The sequence below is a fragment of the Triturus cristatus genome, chromosome 2_2, assembly GCF_964204655.1.
Source record: "Triturus cristatus chromosome 2_2, aTriCri1.1, whole genome shotgun sequence".
NCBI classification, from domain to species: domain Eukaryota; kingdom Metazoa; phylum Chordata; class Amphibia; order Caudata; family Salamandridae; genus Triturus; species Triturus cristatus.
The window spans coordinates 816,743,489-816,770,007 of record NC_140582.1 but is presented as its reverse complement, the minus strand read 5'-3'; the positions used below and the strand labels follow the sequence as shown (position 1 = coordinate 816,770,007).

The 26,519-nt window shown below is 44.5% G+C and overlaps 1 protein-coding gene across 1 annotated transcript in view; it reads right to left on the bottom strand.

The window, feature by feature from the left end:
- NFXL1 (nuclear transcription factor, X-box binding like 1) overlaps positions 1 to 26,519 on the bottom strand; it is a 716,350-nt gene that overhangs the window by 322,738 nt on the left and 367,093 nt on the right. Inside the window, exon 13 of the mRNA XM_085642145.1 lies at positions 5,822 to 5,942. Within this exon, the coding sequence (XP_085498271.1) occupies positions 5,822 to 5,942 (121 nt within the window). The remainder of the gene's footprint in view (positions 1 to 5,821; positions 5,943 to 26,519) is intronic.

Below are 26,519 nucleotides of genomic sequence, written 5' to 3'. Positions count from 1 at the left end.
AACTGTACTGCTCTAAGAGATGAAGTTGAGCTTTTGAAACCTAATGTTAGAAAGTATATCATGTTGAGTACTTGTGATTCCATGGAAACGTATCTAACATGCTCCTTTACCTCTCACGAGAAATTTTTGCTGACCCGATTTAGGTTTAACATCTTTCATCATTTTTTAATTAGACCCACGTCGGATATTTTTAAGAAACCTGCAGTTCCCTGTGGCTGCGACGGGAAGTCTCCACAGGATATGCTGCATTTTATGTTTTTATGTACATTTTATGAATATCCCCGTAGGCGATATCTTGTTACTCTTTTAAAGAAATTAAATTTTAAACAAATTAGACCTGCCTTTATGTATCTACAGCTGCTGCACTCGGATAGTGTCCTCCAGGTGCTAGAATTCTTAAAATTGACCTTGAGATTTAGAAAATGTTTAGATGAGTAACTGTAATTTACTATGAATTATCAGTAGCCCATTGCACTAAAGCACTTTTTTTGCACTGTTTTGCCTTTGCACACTTTTAAGGAACTTATGTGTTGTATGTTATTGTGATTGATTTTGTAATTATTGTGATGTTTTTAATATGAATTGTTTATTGTTGTGTACTTTTATGGATTGAAAAATATCCGAAATAAAGTCATTATCTATCTCTATAGAGGGTCACCTAACCACCAAGATGACGACCACAACCTTGGGGCACAGTTCAAAGTAAGTGAACTGACGAAGCTCAATTTCCAAGCATGGAGATGCAAAGTGTGCTGGTCCAGGTGCTTTACCCTGCCCTGCTGCTGTGGTAGAAGATCCTTACAAAGTGGTAATTTGATAGGGGGACAGATGCTCATGCCAAGGAGTTTAGTGTATCACACTCTACCCAGGGCCACTAGGATGGCTTGGGCTCAGTCCTTCATGATCTTCTTTAGAACTGGGGGAGGAGTGGTAATGGCAGAAAGGCATACAGGAGTCCTGAGCTCACTCTGGATGGAAGGAGTCTCCAAGTGATGGCTGCTTTGGAAACTCCAGAGAAAGCTGGATACACTCAAACAGATTTCCCTGATGTTGTGACCACTGGGACTTTAGGTCCCACTGCAGAGCCCCCATGTGCCATCTGGCACCATCACCAGCAGAATGCAGGAGGCCAATAATGCCAGCAGCCTCTGAGATCTAGGACAGAGGCTGAAATATCAGAATGATAGTTTAAATGGCCTCCATTCCAGGAGATTGTAACAGTACAGTACCATATCTTATAGGCGCATGTCCATGTTGAACCTGGACAACAAGGTTCCTAGTAAGTCTTGGCTGATCGCCTTGAGCCTCACCTGCAGACCCTCATACATCATCCCCACGAGGAACACCTCCTTAAATATCAGAGTTATTTTGCATAAACGGGAGTTGGACTCGAGGGCCCACTTGGCCAGAGTGGTTTTGTTAATATACCTTTGAAAGGCTTTTGACTCGTTGCACTGGAGGTACTTGTTGGAGGTGCTGTGGAGGATAGCTCTGTGGGTGTAATGAATAAATGGCTGCCGCACCTATATGTAGGGGCACAGGTACGGACCAACAGACGTATCTTGGGACCGCTTGAAGTACACAGGGGAACGCAGCAAAGTTATACGCTTTCGCCCATGCTATTTGCACTGGCCTTCGAGCCATTTTCAAGTATAGTCCGGTCAGAGGGTAGGGGGCTCCGAAAGAGGGATGGAGGGAATTCCGTATCGCTTTATGCCGATGACATGCTCCTGTAGTTGCAGTCAGCAGACGCCGGGGTGCCGTGGTGCATGCGACTCTTGGGAGTTGAGCAGGCTGACCGGTCTTGACACAAATTGGTCCAAGTCCTGTGCTTTTCCTCTGGCGTGAAACACCCAGCTTACTCTGCCAGCAATCGTTCGTATGGGTCTCCAATGGGAACCTGTCATCTTTTAATACTTAGGGGTGTGGATCTACCATGCGGAAGCAGTTGCCCGGGAGTGCAACCTGGGGGGTGCGCTGCGAGCTCTACGGGGCAGTGTTGACTTCTGGAGCACTCTGAAGTTGCTGGTTATGGCCCAGATGGCCATGCCCAAAATGGTGGTACCTCCTTCAGTCTTTTATCCCTTTGCAAACATCCCAGTGTGGATTCCACAGTGTTAGGGCTGCAAATGCGCTGCTCAGGGAATTGGTATGGCAAGGAGCAGGCACAGACTGTCGCTGCCCACCCTATGGTATTTCAAGAAGTTGGGGGGGATTAGTGCCCATGACTTCGAGCTATACTATCTTGCCGCACAGCTGAAGCAGATAGCTCGATGGCTGGATGGCCATGGTTTGGCTGAGCTGTTCCCACTGAGTGATCGACAATAGGAGGGAGCACTTGTTGTCCTGCTGCTCGGGGGTCAACTTCCGTGTCCCTGCACGCACAGCGCTGGTATCCCTGGATATTGGCGGAGAGTGCTACAAAGGATGATGCCCTGCCTACCATATGCTCCTGCCTACCATATGCTCCTGCACTCCCTCTAGTGGGCCTTCCGACTGCGCATGGTGGGTATTTCACAGTCTGTAGGATGAATGAATGTGAGGCGGTGGGCGACTGTTGTGCTGTTGGGGGAATGAGAGAGCTGCAGTTTCTGTCTGAGGAGGATGGACTTCTGCAACCGCAGTTCCTGACACGTGGGGCACTGGTGCGCTCACTGGAGAGGCACCCGAATGAAGCCTGTCGAATGAAGTGTTGGAAGTGCTGCTGACCTTTGGTAGGGGCCGTAAACAAGTGTCTTGGTTGTACAAGTTGCTTCAAGCCATGTCCACCGCCCCCTTAGTGAGTCAGAGGGCATATTGGGAGGGTGTAGTGGGATGGGCGCTGCAGGACAGGGAGTAGGAACCCATAAATGCCCACTCCCATAGGGTCTGTGGAAACACTAAATCCCACTACATGCAGTTCAATTACCTGCACACTACCTATCTTACACTACACAGACTGAACACCATCTTCATAATGACAGACTTGTTATATTCTGTATTAGATATAATGCATTCTCCCCCTAGTTGCCATGTTACCTTCTGCTCAACCTGTGTGTGTGATGTAACTGGATGTTTATGTTTGCCCGAGGGATCAGTTCGAGAGCAGGCTGAGCAGCAGCAGCCTGCTCCTAGTGGGGCATTGATATGGTATTTACATTACATTTGTAACCTTTAACAGAGACTAGTATCTTCAAATAAACTTAATCATAAAACCTAGTTGGCCTGTCAACAGGGGATCATTCTTTGATAGCAACAATACTGCGCCTACCCCTGGTGCCGTTTGCCAGATGTTGACTTCTTGCATATGACTTGGCCATGCCCTTCAGTGATGGACTTCTGGAGGGAGGTTGTGGCTGAGCTTGGGATGCCTCCTGCAATGACTGAGGCGGTCTGCTTGCTGGCCCTATATCCACATCCCCGCTCCAAGGTGGTGCAGGCCATGTTTACGAATCTAGGATTGGTGCTGGGCCACTGGGCCATAGCGATGGACTGGAAGTCTGCTGTGGGGCCACCTCATTGTCGCTGGAAGGCTGAGTTTAGCAGGTGGGCGAAAGCTGAAGGAGACGCCTTTCACACCAAAGAACGTGGAGGGCTTCACAAGCATCCCATAGTAGCTGACTTTGACAGTTTCACTCATGCCCTTGAAGGCCGGCCACTTGACACTTTGTTTTCCTTGGGTATGTGACACTGACGGGCAACGTCTCCCACAGAGCAGAGTGATCGGGGTAATGGTTTTTGCCCATGTGAAGAGAGACTGCTGAGAGGGGTGGGGGCCCTTTGTACTAGCCTATAACACTTTCATTTCTATAGTACTGCCAGGCTTTTATTTTTTTTATTTTGTTATACTGTTTCTTCCGTTTAATTGAACAGTTTGCTCCTGACTGCCTACTGCTATCGTGGCTCTTACCCCTGCAGGGACTGAATCATACTGAGCCTTCAACTACAATGCTTGTATAATTGTTAAATGTACATTCTCCTTGTCTGTACTGCACATGTTGAAGAGTAAAACGAATCAAAAATATGTTAAAAAATAGATAAAAAAAATAAAATAATGGAGAACATGAGTGTCCCATGATCAGATGTAGTTTTCAGAATCGGTGCCAACAAGATTGCGTAAAGTCTGGCCCCTACTAAGTGGTAAGGGCAAAATATCGGAGGGGTTGCCAAGACGTTGTGTGCCATTTGGTGCAGGGCACTACTTCTGTTGCATCGGATAGCACAATTGGCTACATACCCTCATCTGACGTTGATGTAAGAGAGTCTGGTGCAGGAGATAGCGCCGGAGCCAAAGCAGGCACCAGAGTTGGTGCTAGACCCGATAAGGGTCGAAGGGACATACACAGTGCCTACGGCGGAGCTGCCGCCAGAAATGAAACTTGAGCCAACTGAAGAGCCTTGGAGCCTGGCAAAGCAACAGAGGGAACCAGTAAAGTCACGAAAAACAGCAGCATAGCCCCCCAAAAGTCTTCTACATGCTGCAACATCGTCAACGTACCTGTGAACTCAGGCTGCATCAAAACTCTGAATCTTCTCCGAAATGGATCAGGGGCAGGACTGAAAGGCACATTGATGCCCTGGCGTTCTCTCTGGAGTTTGGAAGTGGCGGGAAGGGGCCATTTCTTCACTTGGATTTTTTGTGTTTCTTCTTCAACTTACTCAAAGACTTTGACCACAACTACGACTTGCTGTGGGAACGACTTCAGGGGTCTTAACGGGACCATCCTTTTGACTTCGACCTATCACTGTGTGGAGACATCTTGTGCTTGACAACTTAGTTTGGCTTTGCGGTCTCATATGGCATTCGGGTTCATCAGGGCACAATCGCCAAAGGCCCTGACGTTGTGGTCTGACCCTAGTCACCACAGACTTTGTGAGGGTGCATCACAGACATATGTCTGCAACAGTCCCTGCACGGTTTGAAACCTGTAGTTTTAGAGGTAGAAATGTTCCTTGCACACTGGATACATTTTAATCGAAAATTCTGGTTAAAGACCAGAGGGAAGCTCCGGTGCTCATCTGAAGGCGATTAAAGAAAGTAACTGACATCAGTGCACATGGGTGGTTCTTGTATGTGAGCAGCTTCAGCGCGGAGCTCCACAAAGCCCCCTAATGGCACGATGAAACTGCTCTAAAGGCTTCCGCATCCAGTCTGACACCTGCAGATTATTCACAGGATGAGGAATCTGCAATTAGAAGCATCCACCGGAAACAAACCTACATCATAGAACTACTGAGCACAAGACAGCATAAACATACCACACTCTCCTGGGCACAAAACTGCACCGAAGCCTGTTTGCTTACGTCACTTAAGCTGGCTGATGAACAAGCACTCACCAAAGTGAAGTAAAACAAAAAAACACGCAGATCAGTACACATAGAAGATTGCTAATGCCCATAACTGCATGAGACACTTTTATTTGTAAATATTACTTTGTACAAGCAAGCTTTGTTAATCAACCAAAAACAAATGCAAGCAGACGCAGCAAAAATCTGGAAAGAGCCACCACAGTTCAAACACACGGTAGAAGTGCACTATACAAATGTTACTATAACCTTCCCGTCACTAAGAAAAAAAGAAAAATCTGGACAATTACTCCAAACAGAACAGTAACAAGATCCGCCTCCTCTAAACAGCCACATTGAAAACGAGTAGCTACTACGTACACAACCTCTACTGCGAGCAAGCTAGGCTCACTCACCCAATGCGCATCAAAGTGCACAAAAACAGTCAATACACAAATAGAAGGCTCTGGTTGAAACACGTACACACTTTCTTCGTTCAGGAGCAACAAAAGATAATCCACTGAATTTAGTTACAAAGTGTAACATCTTCACCAACCTGCAAAACTCTTTACATTTGGGTGGTTTTGTAGTCCGTTCTCTACCACAAGGCACTGCGAGTGCAGTTTTACCACAATTGCATTTCACATCCACGGTTTCAGGGCACGGGTAGCAACTTCCTGCAATATCAATGGAACACACATATGTTTAGGCTATAATAAACAAAATCGAAGCTCACCATCGACAATGAACAGCTTTTAATACACTCTTGCTCGTTCGTTTAGAAACTTTACTCCAAAATAACATTCCTCATAAGACACACAAGCAGTCAAATGGCAAAAGGTAATTGAAATACTTACACACACACACATAAAGGATATAATATATCAGCATTCACAGAACATCACAAAAAAGTTAGAAGCATTGGCAAAGCCAATACCTCTCGCCAATGCAAGATCTATTGGCTTCATCAATGCTTTTTTAGGCATATTGTACAGCAGCGCTGGCTTCAGTGCTGCATGGGTGAAAGTAAAAAAAAGAAAAAAAACGAGATCAAGCGATCAATGCTGGCTGTGGCATACACCTTTTTTCTTTACTGTCAGCCATGTTGCAACATTTAAGAAACATTGGCAAAGCCAATAGATATCACAAAGGCGAGACCTATTGGGCTTGGCAATGCACTTAAGTTCATGTCTGCAGCTCTAGACTGCTCCTTTCTGTCAGATTTCACTAAAGTTGAAGCTTTGGAGGAGGTTGGCTCTTCACCTGATTCCATGTAAATGGTGGTACACATTTCTTCATTGAGCGAGATGTCTTTGTTTGGTGCATTGCACCATGCGCAGTAGCAATGAAGTGGGGAATGAAATGATCAAAGTGCTCTTTAACTACGTCATGAGAAGTGTTTTGCTTCTGCTTCTTGCCTGCTTCCATTTGGCGTTGCTGTAACCTCTTTCTCGCTCTGCTCAATAATTTTGGGAAAAAAGTTTGGGAAGTATGCTAATGGAGACACTTTTCTCCCACCAAGCACCCTTGTCTTTTTTTTGTCATTCTCATTTGCCTGTTGTACCTTCCATTATGGAGCGCTGCAATCAGCGTCTAGCGCCTAATAGTTACCTCATACTCACCAAAACTTAACTGGTAGCTTACAGGGAAACTACTAGTCGGCTTTTACTTCCGCGTTTGTTGCTCAGTTGCTCCAATATTTGCTATCATCATGATTAAGAGGAAGCACCATGACTGCCACACTCCTAAACGCGCTTTTGTTGTAATATTAAAAATAATTCTTTGTTCATAGAGCTTGCTGAGGTCTTCCAGCTTAGAGGTGCTGCAAATAAAATGTGTTACTGCTGCGGAGTTCAACAGTATATCCGTTTAATCAACCTCACACACATGAATTGCTGAGTCAGCATGTTTTGATTTGAATCCGTGATGCAGGTTGCACATAGATTTCTTTACCATATGCATTAGCCCATTTAAAAGATAGGATTAAACATTAACTCGCTTAGATTTACAAATGACTTTCCCACTTGAAGAACACGGCCATTTCACACAACTGTTTCAATTCATGTTGGCTGCAGCATGCAAATGCAACCCTTAAAGATAATGTTCTGTGTAGTGGAAAAAAGGTTTATTCAAATGAATCTTTTAGAAAAGTGTATCTGTACAGGGTGATTTGACAAATATTAAACATTGAAGAATCCAGGAGGACAGAAGTCACAGAGTGCAAAAAAAAACAAAAAAACAAGCCACATATTTCTCTGTGCCCAAAATAAAATTCTGTCCTCCGCATGCTACATGATGTGCTATTTAATTATGTTACAGCCTCGTAAATGGAGCACAGGAGGGGCACCAGTGGGCTCAATGGGGAGACTAATCTGCATTCCTCTTTCCTATAAATTCTCCCACATTGAAGTCAGACAAAAGGAGAAACGTTTAGGAAGACACAGCTTTACATTTGACCTCGGCATCTGATCGCACAGCAAATGTGATGGGATGAGACCAATATTTACAGGCCTGTTTACAGAAAGGGAGCTCTCAGAAGAATACTGGTAACTAAGGTTTTAGCATGGGAGGGAAGAGGTGAACCTTTAAAGCTTAAGTCTGCAAATGAGAAGCAAGAAAACGTGAGTTACAAACCACAAAACCAATGGCAAGCAACGGGCAGGATGCCTTTCCAGGTCAACTTTCTGAAACTCCCCAAGATGTCTTTCGCATGCCACACAGCTGTGCTGGTGGGTAGGCTGCGACCTAAAAACCAGGAGTTCATTGAGACCTACTCAGAATGTAACAATTTCCTTCAACGTTGCCATGCTTTAAAACAAAAAGTTATCAGTGTGAATTCGAACAAATCTTTATCAATACACTTGCATTTACCAAAGGGCTTCTACTCCATTCTTAGATTCACATTTCTTAGGAATGGTATAAATCTGTAACATCTCAGTCTGCGATATATGGGATAAGAAAATAAAAAAAAATCATTTTCATCCTATTCCAAGTCACAAAATCTCTGATCTTTTCTCTGAAACTAATTTATAGCAGAGGTAACGAAAACGATAACTTGCACATGGTACTTAGATCCACAGTCAAAAAATGGTTCCAATATTTATGCTTTACCACCTTTAGGATAACCTTACTAATACATCCTGGTTCTGTTCAAAGCTCAGTCAGTCCTATTAAACTTAGTGATCTACACAATAAGTCCACAACTGGCAATTTTAATGCACCAAGAAATCCCCAAAGATCTTGTTGAGACTTACAATATAACACTGTCTTTGGATTCATAACCAATTTGACCCTGACCATGAGAGGCTTTTTAAAGCAGCCTGAAAGACAACATTTTGGACCTCTAACTTCATGTGCCAAACGCATGGAAGTTGACTGGGGAAGACTACACATTCAAACCGGCCATTCATTTTGAGATAACAACAAATAATTATTCTTATTATGGCCGCAAACTTCTGCATCAAATAAATCACCGGCCTTTGTTTCTGCTATAAATATTTCAAGCAGGGCTAAGAGTGGACCATGTACGAGCGCCATGCAAATGCCATTATGAAATAAATTGAAAGCTTTTAGACTCCTGGGCTGCTGAATACCCTCTTCTGTGAAATCTTAGGCCCAGATAGTCAAACATATCCACCACGACTTTAGTGGTCTCCCCCAGAAATGTAAACATCTGTCTTGCTTGATGGCCCCATCACAAGCCTTTTTAATATTACAAAATTAGGTTCTACACTTTTCCTCGGACAAAATTCCTCAATTTGTGCAAAGCATTTTCTGTTCTGCCAATTAATACAGTACCATCTGCACATACCAGAAAATGAACTGGCATTACATTAGGTCCACTGGGAAGTCATATTGTTAATACATTTAATAGGGTTGGTGCTAACATACATGACACACACCTTTGACTTTCAATTATTCCCTGAATACAAACTGCAGACTATCTTAAACAAACCAACAAGACTGACTCCAAGAGGAGACCTCGATCAACATTGTCAAATACATCTTTCAAATCAAGAAAAGCCAAGAATAATCTTTCAATGTTCAGCATAACATATTTCATAATCTATACAAAAAAAACTCTGCTCTATGACAGTTACTACAGATTGCAAACCCACCTGGAACGTTGAGAGAACCTTTAGTCTCATATTCTATTTCCACACAATACAGCAAAATGTTCTCACAAAAATTTCCACAACTGCCCAACAGACTTAACAGCCATAAATCAAGGGGTACCATGATCCTCAAGGTATTGGTTGGAGGGCACTGAATAGGAGCGATTGCAGACATCAATCTCGAAGAATGTTGACTACAGAGGGTGCCATCTCCTCTCAACTTTGATGATATTGTAACCCATGACTAGAGTTGTGGCAATTTTGAATTCACTAGCCTTAGAGGTATGAAAACATTCTTAAAGTAGGACGTAGACTCTAATTGTATGAGCACATGCACAGATTAGGTAGGGATCGCACTAAGCTCAGATAAGGCCTTTGACCCAGTGAGACAGTCTACAGGCCAAAACATGTTGGCGCATAAAGGAATGATCGAATTATCTTACCAAGCACCTTTCCTAAAGTAATCTGGTTTACCCATGAGGTAATTTTAACATCTGAATCCCTGTGGCTATCCAGTGTCACTTTATCAGGAACGTCCTCCAATATGAGGTTGACTCCATCCTTGTAATATTTCCTACGACGATGGGATAAGGTTGATGAAGTATGTACAAAAGGAGTGGGCAAGAACTGCTGGTTTCTACGGGACTTTGTTAGTCCTCACTTGATACAGGTCCCTGCACCCGCTGTCAAATAGTGTATAGGTAGGAAGGTCCTGCGGTGCGTTCTTGATTTCCTCTCATTTCCCCACTGGTGGAATATAGATGATTCAATGAGGAAATTCAGTTTTTCTTTTAAAAATTGAATAATATATCATTTTTACGAGTTAGGCACCAAACATGGCAAGAGAATTTCATAAAAAAATAAAGCAAGGGATATTAGGCTAGTGGAGTGGTTAAAGGAAATTGTGTTTTCAAATGGTTTGATTCACAAAATCAGGGAATGGAAAAAGCTCTTTTTGTAAGTAAGAAAGGCATTCACTTTGCAATCTTTGAACACCGAATAGGTTTTTTTGGAGACTCCAAATGGCGAGTGTCATTTTGCGACCTCTTAATACATATTTGTTATTTCACTGTCCAAAGCATTCACAAATTATGACTAGTCACAGAATGCTCGTTTTGCATATGCCATTTACCACCAACTCAAAACAGGTGGTAACCAGGTGCAACCTATACAAACAGCCCCAGAATGCATAGGCATTTTCCACAATGGCTGCATTGTATATGATGATGAGGTGGATTAGGATTCTATTACAGGACCGGAGGCTTCGTATTATGCTTCTCTTTCTTATTTATTGCTACTCACAGCAGCCAATGAAAACTTTTCGTATGCAAAACAAACTACATTTCCCATGATGCATGCACCACATCACTTCCTGCAGAGCCCCATAAGAGCCAGTAATACCGGAACCAGTCCTCTTTCTTTGCTGCTCACGCAGACTGTTAAGTTGAGATCTTCGTAATTGGCATCGCTAATTTGTGATTTTACAGTTCATGCTTTAATTGCTTGCAAGCGGCGCATTGTCAGTATGTTTACAGCCTAATTAATAACGCCGCTTTGCTGCTTAAATCACTGTCCGTTTTGCCTTCCGTGACCGCTTGTTGGCGGGTTGGATTTCGCGCCCTTGGCGCTACGGGACTCCCGCTGGGAGCGGGGATGATTAATGAGCTTTGCCGAGTCTTCCTAAGACGGCGGCCGATGCGGGTGTGCATCGCGCCGATTTGCATATAAAGATGCGGCGCTCGGCCGCATTGTCATAATAATTTACAGCGCGTTTAGAGCTTCCCCAGAGCTGTGTGCACGGTACCGCCCCGCCTTCGGCGGGTGAAATTCAACTTTGAGATAGCGCGAAGGCTCCCCTCATATGCCGGTGCGCTTGGAGCCTGTCACTTTTACTTTTTGTTTAGGTTTCCACGTGCGTAGCCCAATTGGTAGGATTTGGGCTACACACGTCGTAACTGCCCGTTTTTCTTTCGTTTTTGCTATACCAGGCTGAAATTCATACGGAGAGCATTGCCTTACGCCTGGCTGGCTGCAAAAACGACCTGGGCCTGGAGGGAGCACACCTCCTTGGATATTTTCTTGCTCTTTTGGCTCCACTACGCCCTGTGGGCTGTAATAATTGAGATACAGCTTTGGCTAAGGGGCTAGGTACCTGTACTGTTGTGCTGTGGGTTGGCTCCCCCTATTTACTCCTCCTTCTATTGCCTTATGAGCAAGTACGTCTATAAATTTGGTTCCACCATGGAAAATTGGGTGCTCTATGCACCTTATATGAGGAGGAAGTAGGTACATCTTCCATCGAGGAAAATATTGTTGAGGCCCTGGACGCTTCCGTGCAGGAGTCAGTAAACAAGGCCCTAGAGAAGGCAGTTCCGGGAACTGTGCAGCAGGCATTGGCGACTGCTTTGAAGCCTATTACTAGGCAATTGGAGAGGTTCGCGAAGCATCATGGCTTCACTACCCCAGCTGGAGCTCCGGCAGAAGGGCCACAGCCTAAGTCCTGGCCTCATTCTGCCTCTTACTCGTCACTTCCGCGTCCTGAGACGGAGAGAGAGAGGGTTCAGGATACCGACTCGGAACCTGGTTCCACCTCATCTGACACCCCGGATGATTCTCCTCCCAAAAAGAAATCTAGGAAGGCTAAGAACGTGGAGACTCCGCAGACGGCCCCTACGCCTTTCACCTTCAACCCCTCGGATATTGTTCATCCTAGGTCCTCTGATTGGTTGCCTGCCCCGGAGGTGGCAGCGTACCTGCATGAGAACTTGCGCAAAAGTTTTGACAAGAAAGCGCGCAACAGACTGCGGTCTGAATGTCCCCGACCGGATCTTTCGGACAAGGTGGCTGAAACGCCAGAAATTGACTCTAGTCTGCTGACTTTCCTTAAAAAGTTTGCCAAGGATCCCAAGAAGGGTATAGATAGCGCCTGGCGAGGGTGCCAAGACAAGCTTCTTGATGTGGCGGTCCCTTGGCAAAGATTTTGGAGATGGCTCTAGAGGCGCAAGAATCGGGAACAGCTATTGATTCCCATGTATTGGCGGGCTGGACCCAGCGGGCAATCTGCCTATTAGGTAATGCCAACTGCGCAATCTCCACGGAGCGCAGGAAGTCCATTCTGATGCGCATGGACTCTAATCTTACGGAGTTGGCGGCAGCGGAGCCTGGCACATTGGCGGACGGAAACCTCTTCGGTGACTGCTTCGTCAAAGATGTGGCGAAATACGTGGGCACTTTCACGACCCTGGACAAAGCTCAGGCAGGAATCAAACGTGTATTTCAGGCTGTGGTTTTCAACAGGGCCGGACGAGGCCGGGGACGCACGTTTGGCTGTCAATTTTCCCAAGGTCCTCAGCGAGGAGACTTCGGACGCGGCAGGGGAGAGTGGGACTCTACCCGCGGTGGCACCTTCTACCCCACCAGGCAACGCTTCAACAAGCGACGCTTTAACAAGGGATCCTATCGGGGAGGATTCCAGAATACAGAGTCTTCAGGTGAGCGCTCCAGACTTATTTCTTCTTCCATTGGGGGGGGCCGTATTCAGCACTTTTATCAAAATTGGGTTCAACTATCGCAGGATGCCTGGGTTTTGCAGACAGTTCAGGGATTTCATCTAAAGTTCTTCCAGACTCCTTGTCAGGTTCATCGGCCCAGACAGCTTTCTTTTTCCCAACTAGAGTGCGATTTCATAGATTCAGAAATAGAAGGATTGCTGCAGAAACACGCGATAGCACGTTGCGACGAGGGCCCTCGCGGTTTTTGCAATATTTTTCTGGTGCAGAAGAAAGGCGGTGGTTACAGGTTGGTACTCAATTTGAAGGATTTCAACCACTACATGACTTACAAGTACTTCAAGATGGAGGGCATCCATCTGTTGGCAGACTACTGAAGCAGGGGGACTGGTTGGTCCGTCTGTACCTGAAGGACGCCTATCTGTCCGTTCCCATATATCGGCCCCATCACAGATTCCTTCAGTTGCAATGGCGGAACCGGTGGTACGAATATTTGGTCCTTCCTTTCGGACTTTCCTCAGCACCGTGGTGCTTCACCAAGGTTCTGAAACCTGCCGTAGCCAACCTCAGGGAACAAGGGGTTCGCATGATTGTCTACTTGGACGACATGCTCATTATGGCGCAGTCTCAGACGTTGGCGGTTCAACATTTGCGCATGACCATTCGTATCTTGCAGAACCTGGGGTTTGTGATCAACGAACCAAAATCGGTTCTGTGTCCCACGCAGACGATAGATTTTCTGGGGTTCGTCATAAACTCTCAGACGGCCCAGCTCAGTCTTCCAAGTTCCAAACTTTGGGATATCAAGAAGGAGAAGCTCCTTCCTGACCAAACAAATGGTTTCTCTCAGGGGGATTGCCCGGATAGTGGGACTTCTTGCGTCCTCCATTCCAGCAATATTTCCGGGACCCCGACACTACAGGGCCCTTCAACGACTCAAAATTCAACACTTGCAAAAGGGTCTTTCATACACGGACGTAGTCCCTCTTTCCCCAGAAGTGAGGGAGGAAATACAGTGGTGGTTGGCCTACGTGGAGGCGTGGAACGGCAGAGTGATTTTCGGCTCTCTACCGGAAGTGGTCATAGAATCCGACGCCAGCCGTTGGGGTTGGGGAGCGCGCAGCGGAAATATTTCCACAGGGGGTCGCTGGTCCCTAGAAGAGTTAAATCTTCACATAAATTGTCTAGAACTCCTCGCAGGATCATTTGCGATCCGGACACTATCTCCCAGGCAGTTCTCATGTTGCATCCTTCTTCGGATGGACAACATATCGGCGGTACGGTACATCAACAAACTGGGGGGCACGAGGTCCTCAAGGCTGGTAGAGATAGCGAAGGACTTTTGGCATTATTGCCTGAGTCATCAGATCTCGGTCATAGCAGAATACATTACGGGTCAGTCCAATGTAGTGGCGGATTGGAACTCACGCCACCTCAAGGACTACAGCGACTGGCAACTCCTCCCACGGGTGGTCCAGTGGTGCAGGAGATATGGGGGTTTTGCGAGATCGACCTGTTTGCCTCCAGGCAGAACCGTCAAATGACGAAGTTTTTCAGCTGGAGGCTGGACCCATTGGCTCTGGCGACGGATGCCTTTGCACAGGAATGGACTCAGAAATTTAATTATGCGTTTCCACCTTTCATTCTCATTCCTCACGTGTTCACTCAGGTGATGCGCCAGAAGGCAGAAGTGATATTAGTGACTCCCTTGTGGAAGTCGCAACCTTGGTTCCCGTTGTTGCTGGAGGCGAGTTGCGACTTCCCCAGCAGGATCCCGTGGTCCACGACAATGCTCCAGGGCCCTCATGGAGAGACGCACCCGATGGTTCTATCAGGGCACCTGTCTCTGATGGCCTGGAGGCTTTCAGGCAACGTTGGCAAATGCCAGGGTTTTCGGAACAAGCTTCAGGCTTCATCAACCAAGCGTGGGCCCCCTCTACCAAGAAGCGATATTCTTTAGCCTGGGGTTGCTGGGTTCGTTGGTGCATGGGACAGCATGTGGATCCCGTGGGGGCAGAATTACCCTTTATTGTAAACTTCCTGTCAGAAAAAGCGTCTGAAGGTTTAGCGTATCGCTCTGTTAATAATTTCCGCTCCGCCATATCAGCGTGCCACTCTCAGATCGAGGGCAAACCTGTCGGAATGCATCCTTTAATATGTAAACTCCTAAAGGGTATCAGAGTAGCTAACCCACCCAAACCAAAGTATTCTTCCTTGTGGGATGTCTCGCTGGTTCTGTCACTGTTTAACAGATGGCCCGACAACAATATGTTGTCCAGGAAACAATTATCGGCCAAACTGGCCATGTTGCTATGCCTAGCGGCTTGTAGACGTTCCTCGAATGTTAAAGCTCTTGATATTACAGGTAGAGTATTTACTCCGGAGGGAGTTTCGTTTACTATTACGTCTAGAACTAAAACCATGTCACACAGTGTAGATTATCATGCTTTTCCCGACAATGCTAAACTTTGTGTGGTCCAATGCCTCAAGGCTTATGAAGAATGTACCAGGTCTACCAGGCCTGATGGTGTGGTACAATTGTTGATTGCTCTGCAGAAACCGTACAAACCTGTTACTGCGGCTACTATAGCCAGATGGTTAAAAAATGTTATGCAGGAGGCGGGTGTAGATACTCAGGTCTTTGGTGCACATTCTGTTCGAGGCGCTATGGCCTCTAAGACCTTCATGTTGGGTTCTACTGTACAGGATATCATGCATTCTGCAGATTGGTCATCTGAGTCAACATTTAAACAGTTTTATTACAAACCGGTGGGTGACATATCCTCTGTTGTTTTTAATCAGCGTTAAACTAGCATAATACGAAGCCTCCGGTCCTGTAATAGAATAAAAAATTAGCTAGCATTCGCGCCAAGAATTTTCAATTCTATTAAGGACACGGAGGCGAGGATTATCCCACCCGGTTAAATTACAGTATTGTAATTATTGCCCACCCGTTTTGCATATATATTCTGATTATACAGAAGTTACGGGTTGTTCTATCTCTGTTTTTTCAGGATCCGAAAAGAAGCTGGATTAGTCGTAATCCTGCTTGAAGTGGACGTTCTTCCCAGCTGGTCTGGTTCTTCCACGTTGGAAGCTGTTGTTGAACTTTGTTATAATTATTGGACTTTATTGATCGGAGCAAAGAAAGAGGACTGGTTCCGGTATTACTGGCTCTTATGGGGCTCTGCAGGAAGTGATGTGGTGCATGCATCATGGGAAATGTAATTTGTTTTGCATAAGAAAAGTTTTCATTGGCTGCTGTGAGTAGCAATAAATAAGAAAGAGAAGCATAATCCTCGCCTCCGTGTCCTTAATAGAATTGAAAATTCTAGGCGCGAATGCTAGCTAATTTTTTATTCTGGCTAGTTTGTAGAGGAAGAGGAGGAGGAGACAGCAGCGCATATTTAGAGTCAGAATTACTCTTTGGCAACAGACATAGGAGGAAATATTTTACAGTTACAGGCTACGTAGTCCAGTTAATTCTGATCTCATAGCGGACATTAAGCCACAGCTAGAAACAAGCTCCGGAACAATTCTATCTCCATTCATAAGCATTGCACCCCTTAGCCTCTGGATGTTACCAAGGCGTAATTGCTGCAGCAGGTAGGGTCTTTCAAAGAACACAATCCAGATTTTTCAGAGTTTTTCTGGATGCATTGGTGAAGAGAATGCCGATTCTCCAATTAACATACAGAGAGAATCTTGATTTCATTAAAGACAACGGAGGCTAACATTATGCAATAAGCTTTATTGCTGCCCCAACATGCAGCCCTTTAAAGTACATATTTTACATCACAAGTAAATACATTAAATTAAGATTTTTAGAAAACATAATAACGTCATGGTAACTATGCATCATTCTCTTAAGGCTGCGACTAAAAAGTTAATCCCATTAGTGTTATTCTGTAGTATTCTAGTATTCTGGGTGAATCCATATGATAAGAATAGAGGCTTCATAGTGATGAATTCTCTGGATAAATAGAAGAGAAAAAGGGGTGAAGCAAACTTATAAAGAAATAGAATTTAGTTATCAGAAACAAGCTTCATAGCGAGAGTTATACAAGGAAATAATGTTTTAAACTTCATGAAAAGCAAAACGACATGCATAATAGTTAAGGTTAAACTTAGAAAACTTTGGGATGTAAGGCTTATCTTTTGCTCCACACGTGTGTGGTGGGTGGGATAATGTTAGCCTCCGTTGTCTTTAATGAAATCAAGATTCTCTCTTTATTGTATTTGGAGAATAGCCATTTCATTACAAGACCGGAGGCTACCATTATGCAAGTTTAAAGCTGTTTAACGCCACACTGCTTTGACCAGTCTGCTGCTTTTAGTATATTGGAAAGTGTACCTCCAACTCAAAACACTTTGCTGCCCATCGCACCTTTTGAAGAGTGCGCTCCAAATTTGGTTAAATCTACTCCTGCGTCCAACATATTCTTAACCTTCTTGAAATGGTAGCTGTAGATATTATCTTATATTGTTTTACAAAGGATATTAGTAATTGATTCTCAGCACCTGGTCTAACATCAAACATGCTATCTTCATAAGCTTTCAACCAACTTACAACACACAGTTTTTTGCAATCATTAAAGTAAGGGTAATAACATTGTATTGGTTCTTTTCCAAATCTTGAAATGGACTCCATCTGGAGAGTAATATCTTTTACAGATTTCTAAGGCTTTACCATCCAGTACTCTTCTGAAAGATATAAGACACAGTAGAGTACCTAGTTTCATAGATAATTGTTTTTTTGAGAGATAAGGGTTATCAGGCCAAGAAACAAATAAATCAAAGATAAGGTTAACGTTCCATAGAGTCTTATATTTAGCTCTGGGAGGGCGTCTAAGTCTTATTACTTTCATTACTCTGCTAATTAGAGGGTCACTACCAATAGAATACTTATTTATTAGTGAGTGTCCTGCTGAAATGCTTGAGCTGTAGCAGTTAACTGTTCTATAACAAAAGCCTGATCTAAAAAAACTTGCCACATAGTTGGCTAAATCAACTACAGGAGCATCCACAGGATCTAAATCCTGTTCCAGGCACCAACTAGACCATTTCCTCCATACACCCGTGTATCTTCTCCTTGTTCCTGGTGCCCATGACTCATCCAATTGGCTTCTAGCCTCTCCTGAAAGGCCCGAGTATCTGCTTGATCTCCTGAAATCCTCCAAACAAGAAGGTTCATGTTTCCTTCTTATAAAAGAGGATGTTCTTCCCTTTCTTATCCCAAAAGAAGGTCCAACCTCCCTGGAATTAACCCTGGGACGTCTACTGCTAATTCCAAACCCACCGTGAACCATACTTGTGTATTCCAAAAGTGAGTCACTAATATGATGTTGCATCTCTCTCTCCAGACTTTCAGTGACACTCTCTGAATTAGTGCAAAAGGGGGAAAAACATAACTCCTCCTGTTCTAGGATTGCAGTAGGGCATTCACCCCCATAGCTTTGAGGTCTGGTCTCCAGCTGAAATACTGCTCTACCTGATAAGTTAGCCTGCTGGAAAACAGATCCACCTGAAATGTTCCCCAAAGATTCTGAATTTTTTTGGAAGACTCTTAGGTTTAGTTTCCAATCGCTTGAGTCCCTTAGAAACCTTGAGTTCAAATCTGCATTTTTGTTTTGGTGTCCAGGAATGAATTCTCCTTTCAGTGAAGAAATTAGGCTCCAACAAAAATAAAAAACTTTGGGCCATGTCCTCAGGTACTTTTGTCCTTGCGTCCCCTAGGCGACTGATATAGGACACAGATGTAAAGTTGTTTAGTCTTATTAGTACTACACTGTTCCTTATAGAGGACTTGAAGGTCATCAGGGCTTTCAAGCCCGCCATCATCTCCAGACAATTTACGTGAAGTAAGTGGACCCTCCTCCTGAGACCACGTCCCTCCTGTCTCTACCTTGTACAGTTTCGCACCCCATCCCAGGTTGCTTGCGTCTGACTCCACCATGTAATCTGGGACATTCCCGAAGATTGCCTTCCCATTCCAATTGTCCAGGTTGTTCTGTCACCTCAGGAGGTCTTCTCAAGCCTCCTGAGATAAAGGAATCTTGTCTGTATACCATAGACCTTTCTTCAAACCCAAGGATTTTAGTCTCTGAAGGGCCCTGAGCTAGGGCTCTTAGAGTCAATCCTTTTCTTGTAAAATGTCCTTCAAAAGATGGATACCTTCCATTTTAAAGTGTCTGTATACTAGGAAAGTATTTAGTTCTTTCAAATTTATCACCGGGAACCAGCCCTTGTCTTTTTTATTTACTAGAAAGATTGTACTCACAAACTCATTGTTTGGCCCCAAGACTTGGCAAATGGCCCCTTTTTGTAACATCTGAGTCACCTCTTAATTCACGAAGGCTGTCTGATCTTGATCTAAGACCAATTCCCTGGGTTGGCACCTTTGATGCGGTGTTTGGATGAAGTCCATCTTGAACCCTCTTACTGTGTTGAGCACCCAGTGGTCCCTTGTTATTAGGGACCAATTTTTGCTGGAAAAACATTGTCTTCCCCCTACTTTTGAGTGGGAAGAAACAACCGGAGTTGAGAATCTTACCTTGATGTCCACCTCCTTGGAGTCTGCCTTGTGCACGGGGCCCCACCTTTTTGTGGGCAGAAGGTCTTATTCCCACATAATTGTGTCATCCCTGATTTATTGTCTAAAAATGGCCTAGGGCATTTGGCCCTCATTAAGTTTTGCCTTTCCTTCTCAAGGAATTTGCAAATCCAGAATTTATTTGATAAGTGGTCCATGGGCCACCAATCTGACCCTCTCGGGTGTGTGATGTGGTATGGGTTAAACATTTCCACTCCTGTTGGGTCTTTAATAGAATTAGAGTTGGAAGACTAGTCAAGATCCTCATCAAGGAGGTCATTATCTAGGGTCTCTAGAGGATCAAGATGTATTCGTCCTTCTCGTCCTCATGGTACATATCATAGGAGTAGGCTTCGTTTCCAGTCTGCAAGCTGGGGTCCTTTGTACCATGAAGGTCACTTGATCTTTTTGTGCCGCGGTGGGCACCTGAACTAATTGCATCATTAAGGCTGCTCTTACTTGTCGTGCCACTATGGGTACCAAAGTCGTTTGTAGCGCACAGGCTATCCAGAGGTAGTACTCTCTGTTTTGTAGCACAATGGCTACCATTATTACTAAGAACATTACTTAAATGTTTTGTTTTCTTTATGGCCTTACCTCCTTGTCTAGAGGCGGGTTCCTCTTCTGAGAGAGATATTAGATCCTCTTCAGAGTAGTCTCTTTTCCTTTTACTAAAGGCAGCTTCGACTGCCTCTTTTAACGAGGATTTAAAGTCTCTTTCAAAATAATTTATTAACATACTCTCATTAAGGGGTATGCTTGTACTTCCCTCTGCCTCATTATCTAACATTGTTCAGTCGGAGTGAAGGGGATTGATAAGGGTATTGAGAAATAATTGATCTTATTTCCGTATTTCTCCCCCCCTTTTTTCTGCTATAATATTGATTTATTTAGCGTCATTTAGAAATTTCAGTAACTCCTTCAGTGATCAGCCTCAGGGGACGAGTGGTTGCTTGCTCGCGCTAGACCTGTTGCCCTGTTAATGTAGCGCTTGCAATGATTTTGAAAGTCCTCTGTTTAATTTTGCTTTATTAGGTTAGTATCCTGCCTCACTGTGATGACCTGCTGTTTAGGTTGTACCAAGCATAGTAACTTATATAACAAACACCTCCACCCCCACCCACTTCAGCATCCCAATTATGCCAAAGCCATATCACGAACAAACAGGCAATAAACATAGCAACCATGTTGGAGGACACACACTTGGGGGGAGTCCTGGTACCAGTTTCCCACCCGCATAGCCAGCGTGGTCGGGCATATTATTGTATGGAACCAACCTGCATCGACAATTCGCCATTTTTATGCAAATACAAAAACAAGAATCATTGCTTCTCCCACCCCTTATCTCGCTATCCTCCTTCACCCACACACATTGGCCATGAATGATACAATTGCAGTGGGATAATGTGGTGATATACTTAATTGTGCAAGTCCTACCACTGAACCGCCAACCCCAACAGAGACAGCACATCCAAATATGTGGCTATTGTCATTTGTCCACATTGGGGTGAGGGTTGCTCACTGCCCGTTGTCCACCACTGACCCATTATGTACACATTGTCAAGGCACTGTATGTACCTTTATGAACTTGCAATCCGGTGATCTCACATAGGCCAGCCTTCTCAGGCAGCGAACCTTCCTGATGTCCATCTCATTCTTCCTGGCACCTCTTGCAAAGATTGGAGAGATAACCTAAATTTTACCTTAATCCTTCTGACAAACCACAAAAGCATATTCTAACCCAGAGTTCAGATTTTATTTTTCCGTACCTGATCTCTCAGAGTTTGTTGGCGAGATGGTCCTCCTGGCTGCTTTCCTTCTGGCTTGTACTTGGTTCAGAAATTCTTGCGCTGCTTTCAAGGCCTGGAATATTTTCACTTTTCCCTCCACTGTAATCCTCAGCCGGGCGGGATAAGCATCGCATATGGGATCTCCATCTCACATAGTTTCTTCTTGACCTCCGCATACTCTGCGAGCCACCTGTACTGCGATAGTAAAATCAGGAAAGAAAGACACCGTATTTCCCTGATAATTTGTATTCTGCTTCTCCCTTGCCAACCGCAGCACTGTGTCCCGATCCCTGTAATGAAGGATCTTTGCTATAATGGGTCTTTGCAGCGCACCCTGAGGGGGCTTAGGCGCCAAAAAGCGGTCCACATGTTCAACAATCAGCACTTGTGAGAGATGTTCAGCCCCGAACAGGTCTCATAGCATCCCCTCTACATAGTCCTCAAGTTGCCCTGTATTCGTGCTCTCGGGGACACCCATTATACGCAAATTATTGCCGCGGGAGCACCCCTCCAGGTCTTCATTTTTCGCCCTGATAATTTCTAGTATTTTCTCCATCTCTTAGCATCTGCCCACCGTGGTGTGCAATTCATCCTCGACTGCTGAGATGCGCTGCTCCGCCGCTGTTAGACGTTCTCCCTGCTAGTGTAGCTTGGCCACCATGTTGTCCATTCTAAGTGACAGGGTGTCATTCTTGCCATCAATGGCCTGTAGACTCTGCTGCATGGCTTGTATGGTGACCTCCAGTGTGGAAGCATGCGGCTGTCCCGCCTCTAGCTCGGAGTCCGAGTGGGCTTCCCCCGGCCTGGCCGAACGATGCGATTCGAAGGAGAGCTTAGATTGTTTCTTGTCTGTTTTCCCCATCTTGTGCTTCCTTATGTCCTGTACACTGAAGTCAATATGCCAAGACCGGATACCTTCTTGGTAATTAACACATGTCCCATCCTGTACTATTCATTACTATTTAAACCTTCACCTGTCAAGAAACAGCTCTGGCAGACCCCAGCTCGCCAAACTGAGATTCGATTGATATTGGGCCCCCTGCTCGGTGCACACAATGTCCATGTGCTCGCCAGTATAAAATGCCTGCTGAGGGATACCCGGTCAAAACTGCCACAATCAATCAGCACCAGTAAGTATCCCGGCCTCCTTCCCCACCAAAACCGCACTCTGCAACTGCTGGTGACGCCTAACTCCACACGCTTGTAGGCCTCCTGAGCGCCGACTTAACCCGCCACATGTGGCTGATTCACAGCGCAATGCGGGTAGCAATCCACAAGCTGTGTGCGTCTACGGGCCTCTCCAAACCTCCGATATCATTTACAGCCTTTGGCAGGTATTTGCGCTCCAGCGTACCCCACACTTTGAAACATGGATGCTTTACCTGTCTCGAATCTGCACCTGGACTCCCCAGAACACTGAACCTGATTGTGCTATCGCTGGGTTCACTTAGCGGTATTTGCTATTTCTATCCACTCCAGCGGCTCACAGAACTCCGGAGGGGGAAGAACCGATCACCGCTGCTCCAATTATTGCCTCGGCGAGCATCCCGCGGTACCTTTTTTCACTTTTGCCGCTGCAATTCCCTGATTCGCACCAAGGCCAGCCCTCAATGCCGTTCTTACGCCACCCACTTGGGTTGGGAGGGACTCCCTCAGCGCTCCTTGGGGAAACCTTTGTGTCTCTTCTTGCGTGTTAATATGCCGTGGGGAGTTGTTCTCCGGGCGCCGCGTTGCACATATCTCTTACGATCCTACGTGCCATCTTGTTTTCGGCCGGCCGCATTTCCATGCTCGCTGTCTTAGAATCAGGTCTTACATAGGGCTTACACCGATTCTGAAGCACTGGGGGATCCCTCTTATATTCCGCAGCACATCACCATCTTTTTGGCGTCCGATCCACTCTCGGTCTGCAGATTATTAACGGATTGTTTACCCCGCCGGCAGAGCTGCACTACAGGGCGGCCATCTTGTCACGGGCTCGCTAGCGCCCCCATAATCTTCACTAATGTATGTGTATTACTTTTCCCACAACACATCTGAAAGGAAATGGGAAGCACTGGATAGATTTCATTTTCTAATGCTATTCTGTTAAATAAGTATTTATCTAACTATATTAAAATAAGACACTACAATCACTTTTTAAATATTTACAATTTGATGTAGTAGGTGGGAAAAATATATCAATATCTGAAAGTTCACAAAACTTTTAGGCTTGAAAGTGGTTTCAATGAGGACTGCCAGAGGTGTGGGATGTGGCTGGTTTGACAGGCCCCCTTTTATTTCACGTGCCTCAGCAAATCTTGTAATCACCATTGCTTTAGTTCTAAATCGCAGCTTATACCACCCCTTCCTTATTTCAACAATGGTATGATGTGCCACTCCCACAAACTTTAGTTTTTCTTGGGTGGTCTCCTAGATTTTTTTTCTTTTGGCTATCTGGAACCTGAAATGAGTTATAGGGGGGAAAAAACCTCATCATTGTGTAAAACACATTCTTGAGTGAGCACCCCCAGCTCCGTCTAACTGAATACTAGTTTTCTTTAACATGCCCTTGTATTATTTTCAGGCTCTTCTTGGGACATAATGGCACAAATGTGGTCCAAAATGCCTTAAAACCGAAAGCAGGAATCTCAGGACACAATGCCTGCCATCCTTTCTGCTACAGAGTATTCTAGAGAACATGTGTGACAACACTTTCTCATTGTGATATTATCAAGTAGTTCCTTAATGCGACATTTGCAATTTTCAGTTCCTAAAAATTGATTTACAATTGACCAAATTGGTAATAGGAAATGGAAAATTTACAAATATGATACACACTAATTTGCTAACTGAGAAAGGGTAACTTTGATACATTAAGAACAGCAATTTCCAAATTGCAAGTTTTACCAAATCGCAATTGGGAAATGACTATTCTTAATGTATCATAGGCATTCATACAACTGGCCCTTTAGCCATAAATCAATTTTGTAGTCCCTATTCTCCACTTATACGCTTACCTGGTGTTCTTTTTTACTTACGTTCTGTTCCTCTCTTCTTATTTTCCATCCTTTTCCCCCAGCTAGAACATTCCCTCCCAGATGACAAAATATTGATGCGAGTCAGTTATGTGTGATGAATGTACAGCCAGGACAGTATTGGAAATATCATTATTTGGAAATAAAATTGTTCGCACCGCCTCAAGTTTTGGTTGTTGCCTCTTCAATGGCGATTAGGATATTGTCAAAACTGTGCCTGGGATAGCCTGATAACCCTATCGTTGCTCCTGCTCTCTTGCCTTAGGGTTTGCATTCTAGCTCACTGTGGTTGGGGTTTGCAAGGTATGCCATTTCATGTTATCGTTGGAATCCTCATCAGTTGCCTTCTTGATTTAAACATGTAGACATTTATACCCTTGCCTAGCTCCTAAGGTTCGTTGGGTCCCCGGTGTTTTCTATGCTAGGCCAATATCATGACAAAGACTTTGCAACTTGTTGAGTTCTGAGGTGAGAAAGAGCGTTGGCAGTGTTTATGGACAGTGCACCTGAATTTTTATCTGATCTTCATTTTACCACCTGTGGCTATCTATGTCAAGGTAGTTATCTGGTAGTGAATGCCACACATACCAATCATATCAATGAGTGTCATGATATCTACTGGTGTACTCGCCTTCCACCCACCTGTGGCATTGTGGTGGGCTGGAGTAAAACGTGCTGGCTTTATCAACATCTTAGACAATAGTTCTCCTCTGATTTTCTCCTGCCTGCACCTGGACCCTTCTGACAGGCAGAGTGTCAGATTAGCAGGTAATCTGCCTAGAACCAGTCTTGAATCTGGGCAGAGTGGGCCAAGTCCTCCCGACTGTGAACTCTCACCAACTATAGTATTGCCAACTGTGCACTCCCACCTGCCAGAGCGATCTAGCATGGGGAGGGAGCAGCATGAGCCATCAATTGATTTGGGAGGAGCTGCTACCACAGTGCTGGCTGTTGACTGTTCACTCCCAGTGCCTGTGGCACTGTGTGGATTGGCAGGATTGTTATGGGACCATCAATGACTCTGAAGAGGGTGCCATACAACTGCATGCTTTGCAGGGGAAACCTAACTTTTCTTATGGAAGTGGCTTGGGTCACATAACAATCAATAAAAATCTGCTCCACCTTCTCCTATGTTGCGTGTCACAGTTTTACTATAATAGAAAGATGGTTGTGTAGATAATTTTCTCCCTTCTGTTTTCTTATAATATTGAATACTCCTGCTAGCTTGCCATGGTGAAATACATTCAATTTCTTGTATGCCTACTCACTATGATACCAGGATGTGTTTAGGTCTATTTAAGTACAGCCTTTAGTGTCCATATATAGAATACCTATGCTTTCATGTTAAATTAAATGGCAATTTATTTTGTATATGCTTTTCACCAAACCCAAGAAGAATGGCAGTCTGTCTAGTGCAACATATTTGTCCACCTTAATTTAAGCACCCTCTCGCCTGATTTGCGCCTCATTTTCATGGAACATTTTCATCCATTTCAGTAGGGCTGTTGCTAGAATGTCCCAGCCTCCACCATTTCTGAATGATGTAAGAGAACACATTCTTCCATGGAAGAAACTGATACAACTTTTTGAGCCTTACTTGATTGCTATAGAGGGGGGGGCATTTTCATCCATAAACAAACAGCATGTGCTTATCCATAATTTAGGTATCAAAAGTAGGAAAGTGTGTGAGAATTAACCTGAGCCCCGAGCTCAAAGTGAATGGAAAGGAGCCAATGGAAAAACAAACAAACACATACCAAGTGACTTGCAAAAAAGTTGGATATCACTTCAGCGAAAATGTTAATGTTGCACTTGAAACACTCATGTTTTGCAGTAGAGTTTAAGTCAAGAATGAAAGAGTAGCAGGTTATATTGTTTTCTTGATCTGATGGTCTAACGCTTGTGATTTTGCGTCACTTTGTGATTCATTATCAGGAACCAGTTGGTAAGGTGCACCAGCAATCCATGTATACAGGAAAAGCTGTTAGCCAACAACCTGAATTTAAAAGATGCTATTAATATTGTGAAAAGTATTGAGCATACAGTACTGTGCCTCAAAGAAATGAAGGTAAGAAAAGGAACAATTAACAATGTCACAGACAGGAACAAAAAAAGGGAGACGTATACAAATTAAAGAAATTGCTTTCTTATAAAACTGAGGGGCACTTAGAAAAACCAAAACTTGAGTGCTTCATACTTGGTAATATTGCAAATAAACCCATTTGCTCAGC